Consider the following 23,416-nt stretch of genomic DNA (forward strand, 5'->3'; position numbering starts at 1 on the left):
ATTTCCATGTGTCGTTTTTATTTTCATGTCTTATCTAAAATTCACAAAAAAATTGCATAATTGCAAAAGGGCAAACTTAATTGAGAGTTTGGAATTCAAGGCGAAACAAACACAAGATGCGCTGAAATACTAAAGCATTGTGATCTTGACAGCTTGAGACTGGAAGGCATTACCCGCAATAGATTATTCAAACTCAAACAAGAAATATCATGTACACAGATATTTACATTCAAGCCAAGCTGAGCCCTTTACCAACCATCAGATAATTATGAGGTATATTATTTACAAGGCTGTCATGCTGGCACATTCTCAAAATAAAAATTTCAGAAAACTGAACAGGCAAGTTAAAAAAAACACTTCTATTTTATTATATGCACATTGTTGTGTGACAAAAGCATGTATTCTAAACAATTCAATGAGTATTTCCAAATTTCTAACTAAAATTGACAGAATACTGTCTGTGTGCATATGCTGAGCCATTTCACGCTGCCGAGAAACTCTGAAATGCTTCCTTTCCAACATGTGTCTCAGGCCAAAAGGGAAAATAGCCTTTCCACCATCTAATGACACATGCGTAAAAAAAAAACCCACTTGCATCTTCTTGAGAGAGTCTTCTATGGTGTGTTCTTGAACTGGAGCGGCCTCAGTTACCAAATATCCACAGAATGTTCACACCAGACAGACCAAGATTTACTCTCCTGCCAAGAGCATGGGGAACAACTTAGAAAACACTCAAACTTGTATTAGACACAAGCAGTACCAAATACTGAAACTGTGTGTGATCAAATTATACATGAATGTTATACACTTCATGAGCCAAAACATTATGACCATCTGGCTAATATGCTGTTGGTCCTCTGTGTGCCGCCAATACAACGCCAACCCACTGAGGCATGGACTCTACAAGACCTCTGAAGGTGTCCTGTGGTATCTGGCACCAAAGCATTAGTAGCAGGTCCTGTAAGCTGCAAGGTGGAGTCGCCGTGGATCGGACTTGTTGGTCCAGCACATCCCACAGACGCTCAATTGGATTGAGATCTAAAGAATGTAGAGGCCAGGGCAACACCTTGAACACTTCATCATGTTCCTCAAACCATCCCCAAACAATTTGTGCAGTGTGGCAGGGCACATTATTCTGCTGAAAGAAGCTATTGTCATCAGGGAATACCACTGTCATGAAGGGGTGTACCTGGTCTGAAACAATGGTTAGGTAGGTGGCATGTGTCACGTGATGTCCACATAAATGGCCAGACCCAGGGTTTCCCAACAGAACATTGCCCAGAGCATCACACTCCGTCCATAGTCTTCCCATAGTGCATCCTGGTGCCATCATTTCCCCAGGTAAACAGCGCACACGTACACAGCCATCCACATGATCTAAAAGAAAATGGGACTCATCAGACCAGGCGACTGTCTTCCATTGCTCCAAGGTCCAGTTCTGACGCTCGCATGCCCATTGTAGGCACTTTCGATAGTGGACAGGGTTCAGCATTGGCACTCTTTCTGGTTTGCGGTTATGCAGACCCATACACAGCAGGGTGCGATGCACTGTGTTGTGACCCATTGCTCCCATAACCATTATTAAAAATTTCTTTTGAGTTGTGCCACAGTAGACCTTCTGTCAGTTTGGACTAGACAGGAAAGCCTTCGTTGCCCTCGTGCATCGATGAGCCTTGGGCACACAAAACCCTGTCGCTGGTTTGTGGCTGTCCCTCCTTGGACCGCTGTCGGTAGGTACTCACCACTGCTGACCGGAAGCATCCAACAAGCGTTGCTGTTTCAGAGATGTTCTGACCCAGTCGTCTGGCCATAACAATTTGGGCCTTGTCAAAGTCACTTAGGTCTTTACTCCTGCCCATTTCTCCTGCATCCAACACACTGACTATGAGAACTGATTGTTTGCTTATCATCTAATCTACCCAGACCTTAACATGTGCCCTTGTTTGGAGATGATCCAACATTATTCATTTCACCTGTGAGTAGTCATAATGTTTTGTATCCGTTTGCTCTCATGAAAGGAAAATGAATACATGGATATTTTATTCAACTTTAAATGGCTGCTTACTCATGTTGTCAAAAAAGGGATTGTGCCATGCAGGCTGGTCATTTATAGGACTTTGATGACAATATAAGAAATAAAAGGGGCAATCGGGTGGCATGGCGGTCTAGTCCATTGCCTACCAACATGGGGATTGCTGGTTCAAATCCCCGTGTTACCTCCAGCTTGGTCGAGCATCCCTACAGACACATTTGGCAGAGTCTGCGCGTGGGAAGCTGGATGTGGGTATATGTCCTGGTCGCTGCACTAGCCCCTCCTCTGGTCGGTTGGGATGCCCGATCGGGGGGAGGGGTAACTGGGAGGAATAGCGTGATCCTGCCACATGCTACATCCACCTGGTGAAACTCCTCACTGTCAGGTGAAAAGAAGCAGCTGGCAACTCCACATGTATTGGAGGAAGCAGGTGGTGGTATGTAGCCCTCCCCGGCTCAGCAGAGGGGGTGAAGCAGAGACCGGGACGGCCCGGAAGAGTGGGATAATTGGCCAGATACAATTGGGGAGAAAAGGGGGGGAAATTCCAAAAATAAAAATAAAATTTAATAAAAAAAAATTTTTTAAAATACAAGCAGGGGTTAGAATGCCAAAGTACTCACCCCAGCATCCCTGACTCTTTGACCTTTATGACGTAGAGGAACATGAGAATAGTGTGGAAGAGATTGTTTCTACCCTGTAACAGAAATCAAAAATATTTTGCATCATTATCATTAGAAAGAGGCCTGAATGGGCAGGTAGTTGTTTAAGAAGCAGAAGAAAGTTGGACTTGATGTGTGTGTATGTGAGTCAGCCCAAATTCTTGTGTGGGCAACTAAAAAGATAAGAGTGACTGGGCAAGAGCCAAGTGTACAGTAATGATACAGTTTGATACGTTTGGCCTTGGAGCAGTGCAGGCAGAGATAGGTAGAATAGAGGGAGAATATGGCTGTGTTGTCCTCAGTTTATCTATCTTTTGTCCAGCTAAGTTGTTGTGGGTTTCCTCCGGGTGCTCCGGTTTCCTCCCACAGTCCAAAGACATGTAGGTCAGGGGAATCGGCCATGCTAAATTGTCTTTAAGTGTGAATGTGTCGGCCCCGTGATGGACTGGCGGCCTGTCCAGGGTGTCTCCCCGCCTGCTGCCCAATCACTGCTGGGATAGGCTCCAGCATCCCACGACCCCGATGGGATATATGGCTTGGACAATGGATGGATGGATGGATGGATGGATTTTGCATCATTGCAGTGCAATTTAAATTGGGTGAGAGCAACCCCAAACTGTTTGAGGATAATGTGGCCACTTGTACGCGGTTAAGTGCCAGGAGGATTGCCTTGACTTATACATTTGGGAAACTAAACAGAAGCTGGCCAAGAGAATGGCACAGCACAGAAGAGCCAACACGTCAGACCAGGACTCTGCGGTCTACACCCATTTACAAGCCAGTGGCCACTCTTTCAAGGATGAGGATGTGCACATTCTTGATAGGGAGGAAGGCTGGTTTGAACGGGGAGTCAGAGGCCATCTATGTTAACAGGGAACGACCATCCCTGAACGGGGGGCTAAGAGTACATTTGTCAACATCTTACAATACTGTGATTGCAAACATTCCCAAATCCTCCGTGAATAGTACACATGGCCACTGAAACTCTTGTTAATGGTCACACCCATATTTGCACATGAAACTGGTCGTTGATTTCGATTGTTATGCATCTGTCACCATCTTAGGGCCCAGATACACCAAACTGACTACCAGCGATGAAGGCCGACTGTTGCGTCGTTTCATGTCGCCTGCCGTCTGGGCCAAAAAGTAGCACTTGAATACAACGTAAAGACTACAGCTGACGGCCCTGATTCACTATCTTAGAACTGATTCGCTAAGCTGAACAGCCAATCAGAGTGATCTCTCTTCCCGACGGACTCCACCGATTCAACTAGCTGAATCAGCTGAAAAGCTGCCGACAGGGGTCTGACTAGTGCCAACGTTGTGGGACACACTGCAAAAACTAGGGTGACAGGGGCTCACCAACGGCCCGACATTGGTCGACGGCCGACCATCCGCCTGGTGTGTCAGGGCCCTTACAATGCTGTGATTGCAAACATTCCCTAATCCTCTGTCAATACTACACATGGCCATTGAAACTCTAGTTAACGGTCACACCCATATTTGCATATGAAATTGGTCGTTGGTTTCGGTCTACATGCAACTGTATTGTTTATAAGGGGTAGGGATACCTGCAGTCAGTTTAGACTGAAGATGTCACTTAGTGGAGCGATGAAACATATCTGACAATAAATGTATCCAGATGAAATGATTTAACCTTCTTTGATCTGTCAGAATTGCTAAAAAGTCCACATGTGCCTGGAAAACAGAACTACCATTTCTAAAATAGAATAACAATAAGAAACTTGATAATTATTTTGAGTTCAATTGTTACCTCAGGTAGGCTGTAGATATGGCTGTGATGGATGAGCTGGTAGTGAGGAGGGTTGTTGCTGCTCTGGTGTATGCAGAAAAGGTTCTCATTGGTCACATCTAGGTCAGGCAAACAAACATATCAAGACTGAGACACCAAACAGCAGCATAGTATTGAGCATACAGAAGTAGTGCAAGATGATGTGTATGTGTTTTGGCGGATGTACAGGAAAGCAATTTTCTAGCCCTTTATTTCAATGAAACCTTTATTTATCTAAGGATGGGTAGCTCCTCCACATTCTCACAGCTCCATACATTCATATCTGAGAGGTGTCTGGTGCAACCAGTCAGCAAGGACACTTCAAAGGTAGCAGGTGACAAAACAAAAGAGAATTCCTCATTCGCTTTCCGCACCAACACTTTCCCAGTCAGCCCAGGGATTCCTGCTGTCCACTTTCCAGTTATGAGCAATTCACACTAACCTTTAGGTTTCCCCTGTACCAAATACACAACATACCTAGCAAAAGTATATGGGCTTACCAGGTTTATCTGGCATATGGCTGAAGTGTTGCGAGGTGAAGGTTTTTCCATCTGGATACTTGGGGTGTGGAGGCAGTCTGGAGTCCAGGTATGTACAGAACACGTGCATGAGGATCTGATGGGAAAAAATGGGACAGAGGTTTAATTTCACATGAACACGGTTCCACAGGCCCATATTTATGAAGCATAGGGCAACAGTGCCAATCCTGGGCAGAAATCCACTCAACAGAGTGTGAAACACAAAACATTTCAAGAGCAGGGCAAAAAAAAAAAAAACTCTTTACTGGCAGCTCTACTCAAAGGACCATATGGGACCAGCAGGGTGTCATAATGAGCAAGACTTCCCATCAACAAGAGGACCTGAGTTCAAGCCTCTTTGTCAGCAAAGGAGCCTTACACCTCCTCCTCCCCCTCCTCTAAATGTCCTGGAGGCAAGGACAACCTGAAAACCCTGAAGCACTACCCCGCAGAAAAGCCATCCTAGTCAACTATGTGCAATAGATAGTTCTACCAAAAACAATATTAGTGGCAGTGAGAGAGCGGAAAATGATTTTTTCCCCCCCGCTACTGGCCACGGTTGCTAATCTTTCCTAAAATCCAACTGGCACTACTATTAATTTACCGACCAACTTGTGTTTTTAGAATAGATAAATACAGCTAAAATGGCTGGTAGAGAAAAAAAGTCCAAAAATACCTGCTGAAGTCTGGTTTTAATTTGTCACCCTGTCAATTCACCAAACAGGTCGGCAAACCAAGAGCAGCACTCCTAAACTAAGATATTTGGAGCACAGAGACCAAAGTCCAGAGGCTCAAAGAAGGTGGAGATCTATTACAGATAAGTAAAGCAGTGTGAGAACATGTGCATTAGCATATGTTAAAAGAGTTAACAAGACCTGAAACTAATTAACTAAGCTCAGCCGGAAGCGCTGGCTTTTTTCTCTTCCATATCTTCATGCGAGATCAGTGTGAAGCCAGGCTTTGTGACTAAAAAAAAAAGCCCCTTTCACAAAAATGCAACAATGTTACATTTCAAAGTCTCATCGTTTCACCACTGGTCTCCACCTTATAACCAGTTTAGAAAAAAAGAAGTAAGGTAGCACAAAAGCACCTTAAGTTAAGATTTTCCTTAAAGTCCAAGCTAAGGTTTCCTTAAAATAAAATCAGTTGCACAAAACACCCTTTAGTCTTCTCCTTACGGTTTCCTTAAAATTTTAATTTAAGCATTTAAGGTTTTCTCTTTATCTTGGTCTAATACTTGAAGTTCATTAAACCGTTGCACAAAAAAAACCATAGCAACCAAAGTACGATCAAAAACTTAAGGAACTTCTGACTCTATCTTAACGGCAACATGGCCGAGTTTATGGCGATACATGAAGAAAATAAACACGTCCCCAGAAGAGTGTTCCGCAACCGAGAGAACCCAATGGATATGCTTAACGATGAGCAATTGATTTTACACTATAGATTTGACAATTCGTGATTTGTCCGACCATCTACTAGAATTGGATCACTCTACTTTCCCCAGCTGTGCTCATCCAGCACCTTTGCAATTAATGATTGCTCTACAGCAGGGTTCCCTAATTAAGTTTTCCACAAGGGCCAAATCATGTCATGCTGACCAAGCAAAGGGCCAAAACGTCCAGAGATTTTTTTGTGCCAGCAAAAGTTGTTATATGTGCCGATTTTCCTGTTGCTGCTATTATGATTATTATTACCATTTTTTATTATTATCATTCGTAATAATAGTAGTAAGTAGTAGTAATAATTTAAGCTGTGATTCTCAAAGTCTGTGTTGAGGGTCACAAGAGGAAAAAAAAAAAAGCACTCTTGAAACAAAATACGTCCAAAACAAACCATTTAATTATGGACAAAGGGACAAAAATAAATGGATGTTCATTCACCAACTAGTGAGAGCAAGGGGATGAGGCAATCCTTCTAATGTCAGGCTTGTTTTTTGTTGTGGCAAGCCTGAGGCTCTGGCCAAGATGTGCATTGGAGAGTCTGTTTCTTTTCTGGTTCTTGATTGAGTTCACTGAAGAAAACAATGACTCACATGTGTATGTGGAGGGGAACATTGTGAGATGTAGATGAGACACGATGTCACACAAAAAAATTAACATATGCCATCACTTTATTGTCACTTAAAAACCTCTGATATTCTTGGGCTTTTTGGCTCCACAGTCTGGGTAAAAATGACACAAGCTCATCATGCAGGTCGCACACCCTCTGCAGCATACGGCCTTTGCTCAGCCAGTGAACATCATTATGCAGAAAAAGATCCTCGTGTTCTGCTGACATTTCCTCCAGCAATGCTCTGAAAAGGCGATGTTGCAGACTAGAAGTCTCGTGAACGATATCCACCAGTCTTGTCACGCTATCCTTCACCTCTTTCATTTCCCCACACAGTTTATCGCACAACACTGATTTGTGAATAATGCAATGAAATGCTAAGAGCGCTGGGTTAACAGCGGCAAGCTTGCTTACCAAGCCCTTGTGTTGTCCCACGGTCGATGGAGCCCCATCAGTGACAATGGACACAATTTTGCTCACATCCAAGCCATTCTTCTCAAAGAACTGTGTTAATTCATGAAAGATGATTTCCCCAGTTGTGTGCCCAGGCAGAGGAAGCAAACAAAGTAGCTCTTCCCGAAAGGTCTTCCCATCAAAAGAATCATGTGAACACAGATAGCTGTTCCATATCGGTTCAGTCACAGGATGAGTCTATGGCTAGTGATATATGGCTTCTGCTTTCTTCAAATTGGTGAGTAGATTGGAAAAATACTCTTCCACTAAAATTTCTAGTCTTCTTGTTGCTGTGTTAGCCAACAATGGCACCTGCTTTAACAGCTCCACAACCGTTTTCCTGTTTTTCTCATCATGGCTTAAAACTTCACCAGCCCTATCAATTGCACACGTTTTAATCAACTCGGCATCAAGTGAATGGCTTTCTAGTTTAGTAAGGTTCCATGAAACATGCAATGATGCAGCTGTTGCACTCTCTTGTGCCCATGTTGATTTACGGATAGTAGAAATGGAGTGCTTGTATGATGCAATCATATTTGCTATTTTTTGTTTGTGGTGATCTGATTTTGTAGGGCAGTTGGCATTAAAACTGGCAGCATCAATAGTGTTGAAGTGCCGCTTGAGATTATCTGCTTTGCAGACAGCTACAGTCTGCATGCATATCAAGTATGTCGGTCTGGGATTGGCATGGTCCGGTAAAATAAAACAAAACTGATCAATCCAGTCAGATTTAAACTGACGGTTTTCCTGGTCGACTTTCCGCTTTGTCATGCAGGCAATGTTCTTGGTTTAGGACAGTTATTGATTATCTGTGACTTAGCTGGTGAGTAACTCAGTCTAGTTAAGGACCGTAGAGAGTGTAGAGTATGTCTTACATCTACGCATGCGCTACGGCATAGGTCAAGTGTATAGTGTGGGGTGAGGTCAAAATAAAGTAGACCAGCATGAACTTTATTTCACATGTTATGACTGGTGCGTTAGTGCCAATGGGTCAGGGCAGGCCAGACATTTGGCTCTTGTGGAACAGATGTGGCCAGTGGGCTGCTTATTTGGGTTCAGGGCTCTATGGTTTTATGCTACGCGATCTTTCCAGTCAGTAATAGGCAATATGAGGAGATTCAATGAATGTGCTGTTAGTTTGCAATCATGAAAATAAAATAAGAGGTCACCTATCTCTTCCTTCTCTGACCAATTTGGTTTTCATGTCTTCTTTTCTTCCATTTCTTTTTTACAATATGCCAACTTTGTGGGGCGATAACAGGTATCACAAGAGCAAATGCAATCAAACAAAAAGTCTCCATGGAAACTGTAGAAATTTACTGCTGTAAAATCTTTCAATGCAGTAAATCCCATAACATTTTTCATTGACTAAGAAAACATTTTAAGAAATTATGCATAACACCCTTAAGTAAGTCCATCAGCTATGGAGAAATTAAGCCCTAAGTGTCATACTTAAGGTGAAAACTTAAGGTGTTTTGTGCAACCGGCCCCTGAATTTTTTAAAAACCTTGCACGCACGTGTGAGAGAGAGAAAGAGTTTCTTACAGTACATACTGTAAGAAACACAAAATAGTCATGCATCTCCCCACACAAGCTCTTATTCCTTATCATCTCTAATCTACCTTGAAAAATGTAGACAATCAAAACCAAACCACCATTCATTTGAGAAAGGGGGAGCGATAACATTGTTGATTCAATTTTAAATGCTGTAGAAACAGCATTTCAGATGGTAATGGCAGGGCTTTCAAGCACTGCAATGTTAAAGATAACATTTGAACAAAAAAATGTCCCAGGTTTTGAATTTGAATGAACAGTTCCCAACTCCATTGTATGTGTGTGTGTCTAAGTGTGATATATTTATGTTCACAATTTTAAGTGAATACCAGTCCACATCTATAGGAGCACCATTATAGATGGTATATATGTATGACACAGCAATGATACATGTGAGCTAATGCAAACATTCATAGCAAATAACAACAGGAAAGAAAAAAAACTTTTGACAGAGCCGCAAAGCATGTTGGGAATCAACCCAAGTAACACACTGTTTTGCATTGTGTGCACTGTAATTGGTTGAGCCACCAGATCACAGTGTGTGTGTGTGTGTGTGTATATAGACTCACAGCACAGTCTGTGGGGAGGTCGGTGTCCCACTTCCTGTTCTTCAGATTTCCACCGGCATTCCAGCGGAAGGAGCTCATGCAGCCGCTACGCGCCAGCTCTGACAGAGAAGAACACAAAGCAGAGAAGTTATGTATTGTGTAGGAGGAAGACATTCTGTCTTATTCTTACATGCATGTAATGATTTATTCTACACAGATGCATATTATGCACTAACATGAGTAATTATTCCTTCTTCCTCTTATACATGGCAAAACCACTGAACGGGTTACACACACACACACGCACACACGCACACACGCACACACACGCAAAAATGCCACAGAGTTGGTGGCTTGTTGAGCCTACCCTTTATCCTCTCCACTACATACTCCTGGTTGGGTGTGACGTCAAGGTACTGGACAATAGCGTTCATGGAGGGAATGGATGAGGCTTTCACCACCGCTGCCTGCTTTAAGCTGCTTATACTGGCCTCTGGTGGTGTAGAGAGGTAAAGTCACTAAGGATATGCAGTAAAACAAGATAGCATCATCACATTCTTGACAACCGCAATTTCCAAATAGCAAGGGGTGCAATGAATATTCTATTTTTATTTTCTCTTTCTTTTCTGTGTTATGTGCAAAATTCCTAAATATCATTTTGTATTTTGCAGCTGTTGGATAAAGACTTTGTATCTTCACAATGTCAATTTTTAAAGAGGGAACAAAACACTTGACTACACATTTATTCATTGTGAAATTACAATACTGTGAGTTTTGAATAGCATTCAACACACTCTTTACATAAATCATATATTCCAAAAATATCATTTTATATCAATAGTTTTTTCTAGCAGTAACCCCTGCAAGAACTCGTTCACTTGTTGGCTACTAATTGACTAGAAGTAGAGGCATTGTAAACCCACCAAACAGCAGTTTAGGGACATACTACATCTCCTGTGATTCAAGGGACCCATTTAGTGATCAGCGTGCATGTACCTCCAATCTGGAGCTCAGGACAGCCCATCCTCCGGAGTTGGCTGTTTACAGAGTCTATCTCTTTCATCACAGGGACCAGGATGGTATCACTGAGCCACTGCAAAATACAGACAAACAGGTGTATGATGCTGTTAGACACCAATAATTTCTGCTGCTGTTAAGTCAAATTTAGGCCAGTCTTTCATGTGCTGAGAACTTTCATGGCTGAAAGGGCTATAAACTCCCATCAAAACACCCTTTTCCCTTTGACTGCTCACATTTCTCAGCTTGGCCGTCCAGCTGTCTATGCGGTCCACCACTGGTTGACTGGTGATGATTCTGGCCCAGACCTACACAACAGAAGAGTGACCGAACAGGCAGTTTTAAAGCTGGTCTCAAATCAAAAGACAACAATTACCGTTTATAGCCCAAATTTCCGTGTAATGGAGTGACTGCCACTTCATGTAAATAGCTGAGTTACACAACAATCGAATGGTTCAAATTTCTTGTCTTTTCCACTTGGCAAGGTCTCCATACAAACTATGATTTTTACCTCACTTTCATAAACACAATTAACCTGTCACACTTTTAGTTCAGGTCAAAGCCCGTTCTTGTCTGTTACTAAGGTTGCAAATAACTCATTTTCTGCTGCCCCTTGCAATGACGGAATCAACCATGCGACAACAAACTATCTATTTGGGAAATAATATTTTCAAAGCTAATTTTCCATATTTCAACATATATATACACACACACACACAAGTTCATAATGAAATATTCATAATGTTAATTAATTAGAGTTATATATGTACCATTATTCATTTTAAGAGTAGGTTTTGTTTTCTCCACCAAATGGTGAACATTTCATTTGAACATTCTTTATGGATTGATAAATCATCCCTGACCTCTTCGGCAGCCTGTTTGAAGTCTATGTCGGTCTCGTCCTTGTGGGCTGAGGGGGCCTGAGAACGGCAGGCAGACTGGTAGAGGAACTTCCTCAGGCTCTGGCTATAGTCCCCAACCGAGCGGTTATAGTTCCAAAATGTAGGACTGTGAGTTGGAGAGGCAGACTCGGGACTCCCTGCAGCGATGCCAGAATTAAAAACAAAATAAGAAAATATAGATGACAGTATTCTCAAAAATGCTAGCCTTGGCAAAGGTTTCTTTAAAGCTAATGAATTAATTTAAAAAAAATCCAATATAGGCTTTACTTTCTTGTCTGCAACTATTTTAAGAGTAAGTGGCACTTCAAATGCATTTTATATCATTTTACAATACAGTTCTTAATATGTTTCTGTACTGTTGATATTCTTTCCCTATTTCTCTGTGACCCTTGTGTTTGGGGAAAAAAAGAAACCCAACTGCCATTATTTTTCAAATGGCCCAGTATGGATACACAACTCCTCTCTAATGAATGTTTTAGATTTAAAACAAAACTTTTTTGGTCAACAAAACACAAAACAAGAAACTGGCCAGTAATAAACAACAAAACACAAAACTGGCCAGTAATAAATAGGGTAGAGGTGCGAATGCGAAAAAAGGTGCGAGCCTAACACGAAGCGAAATTCCCGAGTGGCAAATGCATGAAAATTCAATAGTGGGCGGAGTTAATCCCAGCAAAACTGCGAGTGTGGCGAAATTAGTGTTTGCTCGAGTTAAGAAATGTTCAACTCGAGCGAACATTTCACCTGGCGAAAGCCAATGACCAAGTAGGGCCAGAAGCCACGCCGCCTTTACATAAACGTGTTGGTTGCGAACAACTCAGCTCTATGTGCCAGCTCCTTTAAGTGAACGATGGGAGCTGGCTCCCGTCGAGCCAATGTCTTTTTTTCTTCCGTAAATTAATACAAGACAGAACAATAGGATTATCCTATAACGTATTTGTTAAATATGATCCAGAAACGCCTCACTTTGGTAATAAATTAAGAGCCAAGCATAGTGAGTCTTATGCACTTTACCAACATACAAAACATAGTTCAAATATAAAAAAAAATTTCAATACACCATGTGTAATGGTGTTCTGATGTTTTTACATTATTTATCATACATCATTTGGCTCTTATTGCTGAGCCAAATGATCTGGCTCACTAATAAAGCTGTAATTCCCATCACTTTAACTTAGCTGTCTTATATTGGGTCTAGCAAACTTGCTTGCAGCATTGATGTAATCAAAGAGGCTTGCTGTGACGTGGCACGAAATCCCCAATTTTGTGAACCCAACCACTGAGGATGCACAAGCCATTGCATTCTTAGCACCAGTCCCCAGCCCGGATAAATGGGAGAGTTGTGTCAGGAAGGGCATGGGGCATAAAATATGCAGATTATAAATCAGATTTCCATACTGGTTTGAATGAGGCCCGGGTTACCAACGACCACCACCAGTAGTGTCGGCCAGCAGGGTGCCGGTGGAAAAGGCATGTCCAGAGGCAGTGGGAGAGGAGGAAGGGTAGGAGTGTGGAGGTGAGAGTTGGAACTTTGAATGTTAGCACTATGTTGGTTACTATGTTGGTAAAGGGAGAGCGCTGGCTGATATGACGGAGAGAAGGAAGGTAGATATACTGTGTGTGCAAGAGACCAGGTGGAAGGGGAATAAGGCCAAGAGCATTGGAGGTGGGTTCAAACTCTTCTACCATGGTGCAAATGGGAGGAGAAATGGTGTCGGGGTAATCCTGAAGGAAGAGTATGTCGAGAGTGTGTTGGAGGTGAAAAGAGTGTCAGACAGAGTGATGAGTATGAAACTAGAAATCGAAGGTGTGTTGATGAATGTTATCAGTGCAGATGTCCCACAAGTTGGGTGTGAGATGGAAGAGAAAGAATTCTGGAGTGAGTTGGATGAAGTGGTGGAGAGTGTACCCAAGGAAGAGAGAGTGGTGACTGGAGTGGACTTCAATGGGCATATTGGTGAAGGGAACAGAGGTGATGAGGAGGTATGGTGTCAAGGACAGGAATAAGGAAGGACAGATGGTGGTGGATTTTACGAAAAGGATGGAAATAACTGGTGAATACATATTTCAAGAAGAGGGAGGAACACAAAGTGACATATAAGAGTGGAGGAAAATGCACACAGGTGGACTATATTCTTATGTAGGGGCGCAATCTGAAAGGGATCGGAGACTGCAAGGTGGTGACAGGGGAGAACGTAGCTAGGCAGCATCGGATGGTGGTCTGTAGGATGAGTGAAGGCAGAGCCAAGGATCAAATGATGGAAGTTGAAGAAGGAAGACTATCGTGTGAAGTTCAGGGAGGAGTTAAAACAGGCACTGGGTGGTAGTGCAGAGTTACTGGATGGCTGGGCAACTATTGCAGAAATAGTGAGGGAGACAGCTACAAAGGTACTTGGTGTGTCATCTGAACAGAGGAAGGAAGACAAGGAGACTTGGTGGTGGAATGAGGAAGTACAGCAAAGTATACAGAGAAAGAGGTTAGCAAGAAAGAAGTGGAATAATCAGAGAGATGAACAAAGTAGACAGGAGTACAAGAAGATGCAGCGTAAAGCAGAAGCGTCCGCGGTGGCGTAGCGGTCTAAGCATCGGCTTGGTGTCGATGCAGTTGCCCACTGGGGACTGGGGTTCGCGCCCCGGTCTCGTCAGATCCGACTATGGCCGGACTCGATGAAGCAGCAATCATTGGCAACGCTGTCTTCGGGAGCGGGGCGGAGTCGGCTTGTGTTCGTCATGTGAATGCGTCTCTGTGTGTGTCGGGAAAACAGTGGTTCGGCTTGGATTCGCCTTGTCACGAAAGCGGGGAGGCGTCTCCTTCGAGACTGCCGGCCGGAGAGATGCAGTTGGCGAACACATGCAATACGAGGGTGGGTGTTTGAATTAAAATAGGGATCAATTGGCCACTAAATTGGGAAGAAAAAAGGAAAAAATCAGAAATAAATTAAAAAAAAAGAAAAAAAGAAGATGCAGCGTAAAGCAAAGAGAGAGGTTGGGAAGGCAAAGGAAAAGGCGTATGGCGAGTTGTATGAGCAGCTAGACACCAAGGAAGGAGAAAAGGACTTGTACCAATTGGCTAGACAGTGGGACCAAACTGGGAAGGATGTGCAGCAGTTTAGGGCGATCAAAGACAGAGATGGAAATGTGCTGACAAGTGAGGATAGTATGCTGAGAAGGTGGAAGGAGTACTTTGAGAAGCTGATGAATAAAGAAAATGAGAGAGAGAGAGAGAAGGTTGGATGATTTGGGGATAGTGAATCAGAAAGTGCGGTGGATTAGCAAGGAGGAAATGAGGGCAGCTATGAAGAGGATGAAGAGTGGAAAGGCAGTTTGTCCAGATGACATATACCTGTGGAAGCATGGAGGTGTTTAGGAGAGATAGCAGTGGAGTTTTTAACTAGATTGTTTAACACAAGCTTGGAAAGTGAGAGGATGCCTGAGGAGTAAGGGTGATGTGCAGAGCTGTAGAAACTACAGAGGTATAAAGTTGATCACCCACAGCATAAGAAATAGGAAAGAGTAGTGGAAACTAGGTTAAGAGGAGAGGTGACGATTAGCGAGCAGTAGTATGGTTTCATGCCACAAATGAGCACTACAGGTACAATGTTTGCTTGGAGAATGTTAATGGAGAAGTATAGAGAAGGTCAGAAGGAGTTACATTGTGTCTTTGTGGATTTATTTCACTGCACTCGGGACTTCATTTCACTGCACTCGGGATTGTACTTGTGTGTACGTGACAAATAAAACTCTTAAATCTTGAATCTTGATTTAGAGAAAGCATATGACAGGGTGCCGAGAGAGGAGGTGTGGTATTGTATGAGGAAGTCGGGGGTGGCAGAGAAGTACATAGGAGTGGTGCAGGATACGTATGAGGGCAGTGTGACAGTGGTGAGGTGTGCGGTTGGAATGACAGATGGGTTCAAGATGGAGGTGGGATTACATCAAAGATTGGCTCTGAGCCCTTTCTTGTCTGCAGTGGTGATGGACAGGTTGACGGATGAGATCAGGCAGGAGTCTCCGTGAACTATGAGTTTTGCGGACGACATTGTGATCCGTAGCGAGAGTAGGGAGCAGGTTGAGGAGAGCCTGGAGAGGTGGAGGTATGCACTGGAGAAAAGAGGAATGAAAGTGAGTAGGAGTAAGACGGAATACATATGCATGAACGAGAGGGCGGAAGGCAGAATGGTGAGGATGCAAGGAGTAGAGGTGATGAAGACGTATGAGTTTAAATACTTGGGGTCAACTGCTCAAAGTAACAGGAAGTGTGGAAGAGAGGTGAAGAAGAGAGTGTAGGCAGGGTGGAGTGGGTGGAGAGAGTGTCAGGAGTGATTTGCGACAGAAGGGTACCAGCAAGAGTTAAAGGGAAGTTTTTCAAGATGGTAGTGAGACCAGCTATTTTGTATGGTTTGGAGACAGTGGCACTGACGAAAAGACAAAAGGAGGAGCTGAAGGTGGCAGAGTTGAAGATGCTAAGATTTTCATTGGGAGTGACGGACAGGATTAGGAATGAGTATATGAGAGGGACAGCTTAGGTTGGACAGTTTTGAGACAAAGCAAGAGAGGCAAGATTGAGATGGTTTGGACATGTTTTGAGAAGAGATGCTGGGTATATTGGGAGAAGGATGCTGAATAGGGCTGAACGATCAATTGAATTCAAACCGACATTGCAATGTAATAGAACACAATTTTCAAATCGCAAAGGCTGCCATTAAAAAAGTGTTGTTTCTTTTTATGTTACACAATCTAACCAATCAGAGGGTCGAAGACACCTGGCCATGTGGGGTTCACGTACACAGGCTACCCTACGCTCACGTGACATGCAAGTGAGCGCAGTAAATGAAGAAAACAACTTGCCATGGCTCTGATTTGAGCAGTAACGTTACTATCTTTTGAAAATGGCCTCAGTAGAACCGAACACTGAATAGGTGACTTTAGTGTCAAAGAGGAGCAGTACATCGGTTGTCTGGACCTATTTTGGATTAAGGAAAGAAGATGTTGCACAGAGTCAGGTATTGTGCAGAACATGTCTTGCTACCATAGCTACAACATGGAGCAACACCACAAACCTGTTCCAGCATTTAAGAAAGCATGACAAGGTCATGTATGACAACTGCATGGCTAAAAAACCTGACCATCAGTGTTTCCCAAGAGGGATCACTTTTTTTTCGTTCTTTCTTTTTTTTTTTTTGTTTAAATTTATTTCTGATTTTTCCATTTTTCTCCCAATTTAGTGGCCAATCGATCCCTATTTTAATTCAAACACCCACCCTCGTACTATATGCATTCGCCAACTGCATCTCTCCAGCTGGCAGTCTCGAAGGAAATGCCTCGCCACTTCCGTGACAAGGTGAATCCAGGCCGAACCACTGCTTTTTCCGACACACACAGAGACGCATTCATGTGACGAACACAAGCCGACTCCGCCCCCTCCCGAAGACAGCGTTGCCAATTATTGCTGCTTCATTGAGCCCGGCCATAGTCGGATCTGATGAGACCGGGGCGTGAACCCCAGTCCCCAGTGGGCAACTGCATTGACACAAAGCCAATGCTTAGACCGCTACACCACCGCGGACCCCCAAGAGGGATCACTGACTGAAATGTTCAAGAGCACATCTCCATATGAATGAGATTCAAAACAGCACCGCATAATTACTCAGGTGATAGCGGAGTTCATAAGGAAAGATATGATGCCCCTCAACACAGTGACCAAGGCTGGGTTTATGGCTTTGGTAAAGACACTTGATAAACAGTCATAAACATGCCATCCCACACATTATTTTAACCAGGTTGCAATACCAGAGCTATATAAATAGTGCAGGCAGAGAGTCGCAGTGGAGCTAAAAACAGTGGAGTTTTTTGCTACTACCATGGACATGGGGTCAAGTCATACAGCGGAACCCTATCAGAGTCTGACAGTGCATTTCATCAATGAAGAATTTGACCTCAAAGCTCTCTGTCTTCAGACTGCTTACTTCTTGGATGACCACACTGGGGAGAACATTGCAGCATAATAAGACCATCCTTACTGATATCACTGTTAGTACTTGCTCTCAAAATTGGAGCTCAACAACAGCCATTTGTAAAATCTTAAAACAAAATGTTACTGTAGCTGCCAAGTTTGTAAATTCAACCATCCACTTTGCTGAGAAACATTTAATGTTCCCATTCTTTAACAGCAATTAAAATGAAGGGTTAAAGTATACTGCTCAAAAAAATAAAGGGAACACCTAAAAACACAATATAGACATCGATGAATGAAATATTTCAGCTGAAAATCTTTATTTATTAGACAGAGGAATGTGTTTAGAGCAAAATAACCTAAGAATGATCAATGGAAATCAAAATCATTAGCCCATTAAGGTCTGGATTCAGAATCATACTCAAAATCAAAGTGGAAAATGAGAACATAGGCTGATCCAACTTCTGTGGAAATTCTTCAAGACGATTCAAAATGAGGCTCAGTAGTGTGTGTGGCCTCCACGTGCCTGTATGCACTCCCTACAACGTCTGGGCATGCTCCTGATGAGACGACGGATGGTCTCCTGAGGGATCTCCTCCCAGACCTGGATCAGGGCATCGGTCAACTCCTGGACAGTCTGTGGTGCGACACCGCGTTGGCGGATGGTACGAGACATGATGTCCCAGAGGTGCTCGATTGGATTCAGGTCTGGGGAACGTGCAGGCCAGTCCATAGCATCAATGCCCTCGACATACAGGAACTGCTGACACACTTTGGCCACATGAGGACGAGCGTTGTCATGCATGAGCAGGAACCCAGGGCCCACTGCACCAGCATATGGTCCGACAATGGGTCTGAGGATCTCATCCCGGTACCTAATGGCAGTCATGGTACCTCTTGCTAGCACGTAGAGGTCTGTGCGGCCCTCCAAGGATATGCCTCCCCAGACCATCACTGACCCACCGCCAAACCGGTCATGCTGGAGGATGTTGCAGGCAGCAGAACGTTTTCCACAGCGTCTCCAGACTCTCTCACGTCTGTCACATGTGTTCAGTGTGAACCTGCTCTCATCTGTGAAGAGCACAGGGCGCCAATGGCGAATCTGCCAACCAAGATGTTCTCTGGCAAAGGTCAATCGGGCTGCACGGTGTTGGGCTGTGAGCACAGGCCCCAATTGTGGACGTCGGGCCCTCATACCATCCTCATGCATTCTGTTTCTCACTGTTTGAGCAGAAACCTGCACATTAGTGGCCTGTTGAAGGTCGTTTTGTAGGGCTCCGGCAGTGCTCCTCCTGTTCCTCCTTGCACAAAGGACCAGATAGCGGTCCTGCTGCAGGGTTGTTGTCCTCCTGCGGCCCCCTCCACGTCTCCTGGTGTACTGGCCTGTCTCCTGGTACCTCCTCCATGCTCTGGACACTGTGCTGGGAGACACATCAAATCTTCTTGCCACAGCACGCATTGATGTGCCATCCTGGATGAGCTGCACTACCTGAGCAACTTCTGTAGGTTGCAGATACCGCCTCATGCCACCTCTAGTGGTGAGGGCACTAGCAAATTGAAAAACTAACCAAAGATCAGCCAGAAAAGATGAGGACAGGCAAATGGTCTGTGGCCACCACCTGCAAATCCATTCCTGTTATAGGGGTTGTCTTGCAAATTGTCTAATTTCCACCAGGTGGAAATTAGACAATTTACCAACAGGTGAAATTGATTCACAAATCAGTGTTGCTTCCTAACTGGACAGGTTGATATCTCAAAAGTGTGATTGACTTGGAGCTACATTGCATTGCTTATGTGTTCCCTTTATTTTTTTGAGCAGTGTAGTTAGAGTGGCTGTTGAGTTGTGACATACCAATAGCTGGACCTGTGGGCAATCAGTTTCCCACCCTACTCTTGCCCAAGCAGTGCTGTACTGTTTCCAATATTCTTACTTAAACAACTTCTCGTACCTAGTTGGCTGCGGTGGCTCTTCTCCTCCTCAGTCTGGAGGAACCTCTCCAGGGTTTTCAGGTCCTCCATGTAGTCCTCCTTTGTTCCAAGGGAATTAAAGACAGAGGGGGAGGTGCGGTAGCGAGCCCTCAGGCAGGAGACGTCTGCTGGGCTGATGCTGTTGGAATAGGGAGAGGAGCCAGGACTGTAGCTCAACACCTAAGAACACAGGTAATATGAGGAACCAAGACCATATTAAAACCAAGAAAGATAACAAAAATAACCTTTATGAATCAATTAACAGGATTAACATATTACCCCTTGTGGTGTCAAATTAGCATGATGGCATACGTGTGATGGACAGAAATTTTGCTTGGATCATGGTAGGAAGTCACTGAGTTAGCAAATCCTGAATTGTAATACTTGTTTAATCACAAGTGCAGAAGAGAGACCAAAAATGTGTTATCATTATCTTCTGCAGGTATGTGTTGTCTTCTGTTTAATGTATTAAGTTATTTTCTCTGGTTACTTATGCACCATTTAATTTTGCCTAGTAGATATCCCTCTGCTACACATAAATACTGTTTTTCATGGTTATGACAAGAAATTAGTTATAATTAAGAAAATATGTCCTTCTGCTAATTTTGTATGGCTCTAAATATGGTTGTATACGCTTTGTTGACTTAAATACATATTGAAATGTCAAGTTAATTAAAGAATGCATGTATTTTAAGAAAAAGTAATAAGACAGTGCCATATTGCATTGATGAGGGGCAGAGGTGCAGAAGAGAGACCAAAAATGTGTTATCATTATTTTCTGCAGAGCCAATAAATGCTGAAAAACAGTCCTTGAGAGTTGCCTCCTTCTATGCCCTATCCACATCCACTACACTGGGTCCTGAGACCCGTTTGAAACCGTTACATTGGTAACTTCCGCTTCCGTTGTGGCAAGATGGCTGCGTGAATTCACGTTTGCAGCGGCCTCACCCAGTGCCAGTGCCGGAAGATGGCGGCGCGAATTCACATTTGCGGCGGCCTCACTCAGTACCTTCCATGCAGTGTCTTTGTCCATGTCTGCGTCTAAGTTTTGTCTTCGTTTGATGGCTGGGAGAGCTGGCGCTGGATCGGCTGGGAGAGAAGGGCAGGCTAAGCTAACTGCTAGCCCATGCAGACCGGCAGTTCCAATAACACCAAGGGTGGTCTGGAAGCAGCCTCACCTTGGCATTGACTGTGGTGTTTTTGATGCCGTCATGAGGAGTGCAGGGTGGTTTGTTGAGACTGTCTGGCTGGGAGAGCTGGCGCTGGATCAGCTGGGAGAGCTTGGTCTGGTTCGTCCGGTGGGCCTGGCGACCACGGCCCCTGCCTGGAGCTGCGCCCGAGGAGGAAACGCGGAGGGCGGTCTGACAGGACGTGGAAGCAGGGCGGGCTAAGCTAACTGCTAACCCATGTAGACCGGCGGTTCCAACAATCATCCTGGCTGGCGTTCGTTCCCTTGGACAGTGATTTTTTTTGTTGTTGTTTGTTTTGTTTGGATATATGTGTTAGCTTGGGGATGTGTGTTCTTGTAGTTTTTGGATGTGTTTTTGTCTTTGAGTTGTACTGCTATGGGCTGGGGGAAATGGCAGTACTGGGGCTGTTGAGAATTGGCGTTGACCACCACTGAATTAATCAATAATGGAGAAGTTTTCACTGATTCCTAATGATTCACCTCTGAGCAAGTTACACACATCCAGTACATCAGCTATGTCGATGACAATGACTATGAACTAACCTTTCCAAAGGCCAAGGAGGGAGAAAAGGACCCCCCGGCACTGCCTGGCGAGGATGGGCTGCTCAGTGGGGGACTATACCCAGGCACACAGCTGGGGGAGAACTTGGGGCTTGTGGAAGCAGGCCGAGATGGGCTGTAACTCAGCACATTCTGCCCCTGCATTGGAGATGACTGGGCCGGAGCTGGAGCTTCTTTCTCTGGCTTCTGGGGTGGAGAGCCCCGTAAACCTGAAAGGAAAGGGACAGCAATCAGAGGAAGAAATTGAAAGGGAAAAAAAAAAGACATGAATCTCCATGTCAATTGATTGGTATGACAGGGGGAGGTTTCATCGAAACCATGGAAAACCATTGATTGAGAAGCATACAAAACCAAAGTGCTGCCAGCTCTGGTGACGGGGTCTCACCTGAGTTTCTCAAACCCAGGAGATGATGCTGGTCAGGTGAAACAGCTATGGTGGATGGGGCCATGGTGTATTTGAAGTACTTCCAAAATTCAAACAAGGCATTAAGGCAAAAGACAGAGGCCAATGCCAGCTCTGGGCAAGAAAGTGAAAACGTAAGTACAAAAAAGCATGTTTATTGTGCACATAGATATGCAATAAAGAAAGTGCAATCATCAGCACTGCTCAGCTTAAACTCTCGTGTAAATTGTTTGATGACAAAGTGTTCAATAAGTCCATTAAAGGAGGTGCAGTGGTGAAAGTACTCACCAATATACCATATGGGCCAGTAGGTGATATTATAGTATCGGCTCAGAAGTTTCCCAGACCTGATTAGGGAAAAAAAACAAAAACAAAAAAAAACAACAAAACATGAGCTTGACAACTGTGTAAAAAAATGGAAGAGTTGTATTGCTGAGTGGGTAAGTGCTGATACACATTAAATGTTTTCTTGCAACCGTTTCAGAGTACAGAGAGTATCTGTGAACATCTAAAGAACACTAACATTTCAGTGTAAATCATGCCAGCAAGAGAAACGTTAAGGACAGCCCATGCCAGGACCACTTGACGCGCCTGTTCCATCTTCATCCTCATGGCCCTGTCAATCATACTGGACATGGCTTCCTTCGGTGGTGTCAACTTAAGTTTACATTCAGCTGTTCGACCTAAGAAATAAAACAATAAAGAAAAGTTTGCCACAACCACATGTCACGATTAACGACAATTATAAAATGCTAGCGCTGCAAGACGTCACTTCATTTGGATTACGCTCTGGCTAGCACATAGAAAATACTCCCGATGACCCAGCACTGCGTCTATATTGCAAAAGGACTTGGCTACTATGGAGACATCGCAGTGTGAATTCCAGTATGGCTCTGTCAGCTCCTCATTTCGGCCATTCCAGACGGAGACGCTACCTATTCACGCTAACACTCGCTAGCCAGTTAGCTAGCCAACACGTTAACTTATGTTGATTTTACAGGGAGAACAAGATTTTCAGACAATAGCTCCTTTAGCAATGGGTACCGAATCGTGCAAATGTTTTCTATTTGCGTGTATCAACAAGGTGCAAGGGTATGTTTGTAAGCGTTGGTTCATTCCCACCTCACTTTAGTTCGCCGGGTACACACTGCGGCGCTGCATTGTTCGTATTTGAACCGGAAGCAAATTGTCACTGTACAAATTGTACATCCGGGTTCAAATGAAAGTAACACATCAGAGGACAACATTGCAATTTTCTTGTAACCCCTGTATGTTTGTTTGATTTGGTTTCTATATCTTTATTGTATCGTTAATCTCTAATTAAATAAATGTGGAAGATGAAAAAAGGAAACCACACCTAAGGGTTGGAAATGTCCATTTCTGCACAGAAAAAGGGACTGAGACGTCACATGTAAAACATTCAAATGTCTGCCAATGAAGAATCTCACACAAATGCCCAGATTTGTATTCTCACGAGGCTCATATTCATTAAAGCAATTAAAAAATATGCAAAGTAATGCAATTATTTGTAAAAAAAAAAGAAGAAAAAAAAGGCCATAACCTTTCATGGTTCAGTATAGCCAAAGATTCTACACTCTAGACCAGTATGGAAGAACATGGCATCTGAACTGGGTAAGATTTCATATTTTGTATCTACAAAATAATTATATAGACCACCAGCCATTCACTCCACGTAATCAAGTGAGTTAAGGAAAGTCAAATTAAGAAATTAGAAAAATGAGAATTACAGAGGAAAAGTCTCATACTAATCTCAATTACAGGCTTTAGAAATATGGTCATCCTTTTCAAATTGCC

The 23,416-nt window shown here is 43.7% G+C and overlaps 1 protein-coding gene across 2 annotated transcripts; it reads right to left on the reverse strand.

The window, feature by feature from the left end:
- On the reverse strand, window positions 1-22,767 carry tmem209 (transmembrane protein 209). Of its 2 annotated transcripts, none has more exons than XM_056277398.1 (15): window positions 22,724-22,767; window positions 22,125-22,284; window positions 21,890-21,948; window positions 21,584-21,715; window positions 21,181-21,407; window positions 19,430-19,628; window positions 11,489-11,664; window positions 10,862-10,933; window positions 10,605-10,701; window positions 9,976-10,101; window positions 9,630-9,727; window positions 4,984-5,098; window positions 4,466-4,563; window positions 2,653-2,726; window positions 1-698 (listed from the first exon to the last, which is right to left on the reverse strand). In XM_056277398.1, exons 2-15 carry the CDS (start codon window positions 22,235-22,237, stop codon window positions 644-646), a joined length of 1,641 nt encoding a protein of 546 aa, XP_056133373.1. In that variant the 5' UTR covers window positions 22,238-22,284; window positions 22,724-22,767; the 3' UTR covers window positions 1-643. The 2 variants fall into 2 exon arrangements, with proteins under 2 accessions (XP_056133373.1, XP_056133374.1); XM_056277399.1 differs by having other exon boundaries at window positions 22,729-22,764.
- Window positions 22,768-23,416: the final 649 nt, after the last annotated feature.

Source organism: Lampris incognitus, chromosome 3, assembly GCF_029633865.1.
Source record: "Lampris incognitus isolate fLamInc1 chromosome 3, fLamInc1.hap2, whole genome shotgun sequence".
Taxonomy (NCBI): Eukaryota; Metazoa; Chordata; class Actinopteri; order Lampriformes; family Lampridae; genus Lampris; species Lampris incognitus.

Bases quoted from the DNA above. Each gene is read 5' to 3' on its own strand.
- tmem209 (XM_056277398.1), bottom strand. From the start codon at position 22,237: ATGTCCAGTATGATTGACAGGGCCATGAGGATGAAGATGGAACAGGCG. The intron at 21,716-21,889 runs GTGAGTACTTTC...TTTCTTGCCCAG, and splicing joins CTGGCCCATATGGTATATTG to AGCTGGCATTGGCCTCTGTC. The intron at 9,728-9,975 runs GTAGGCTCAACA...CTTCTCTGTCAG, and splicing joins TGTAGTGGAGAGGATAAAGG to AGCTGGCGCGTAGCGGCTGC.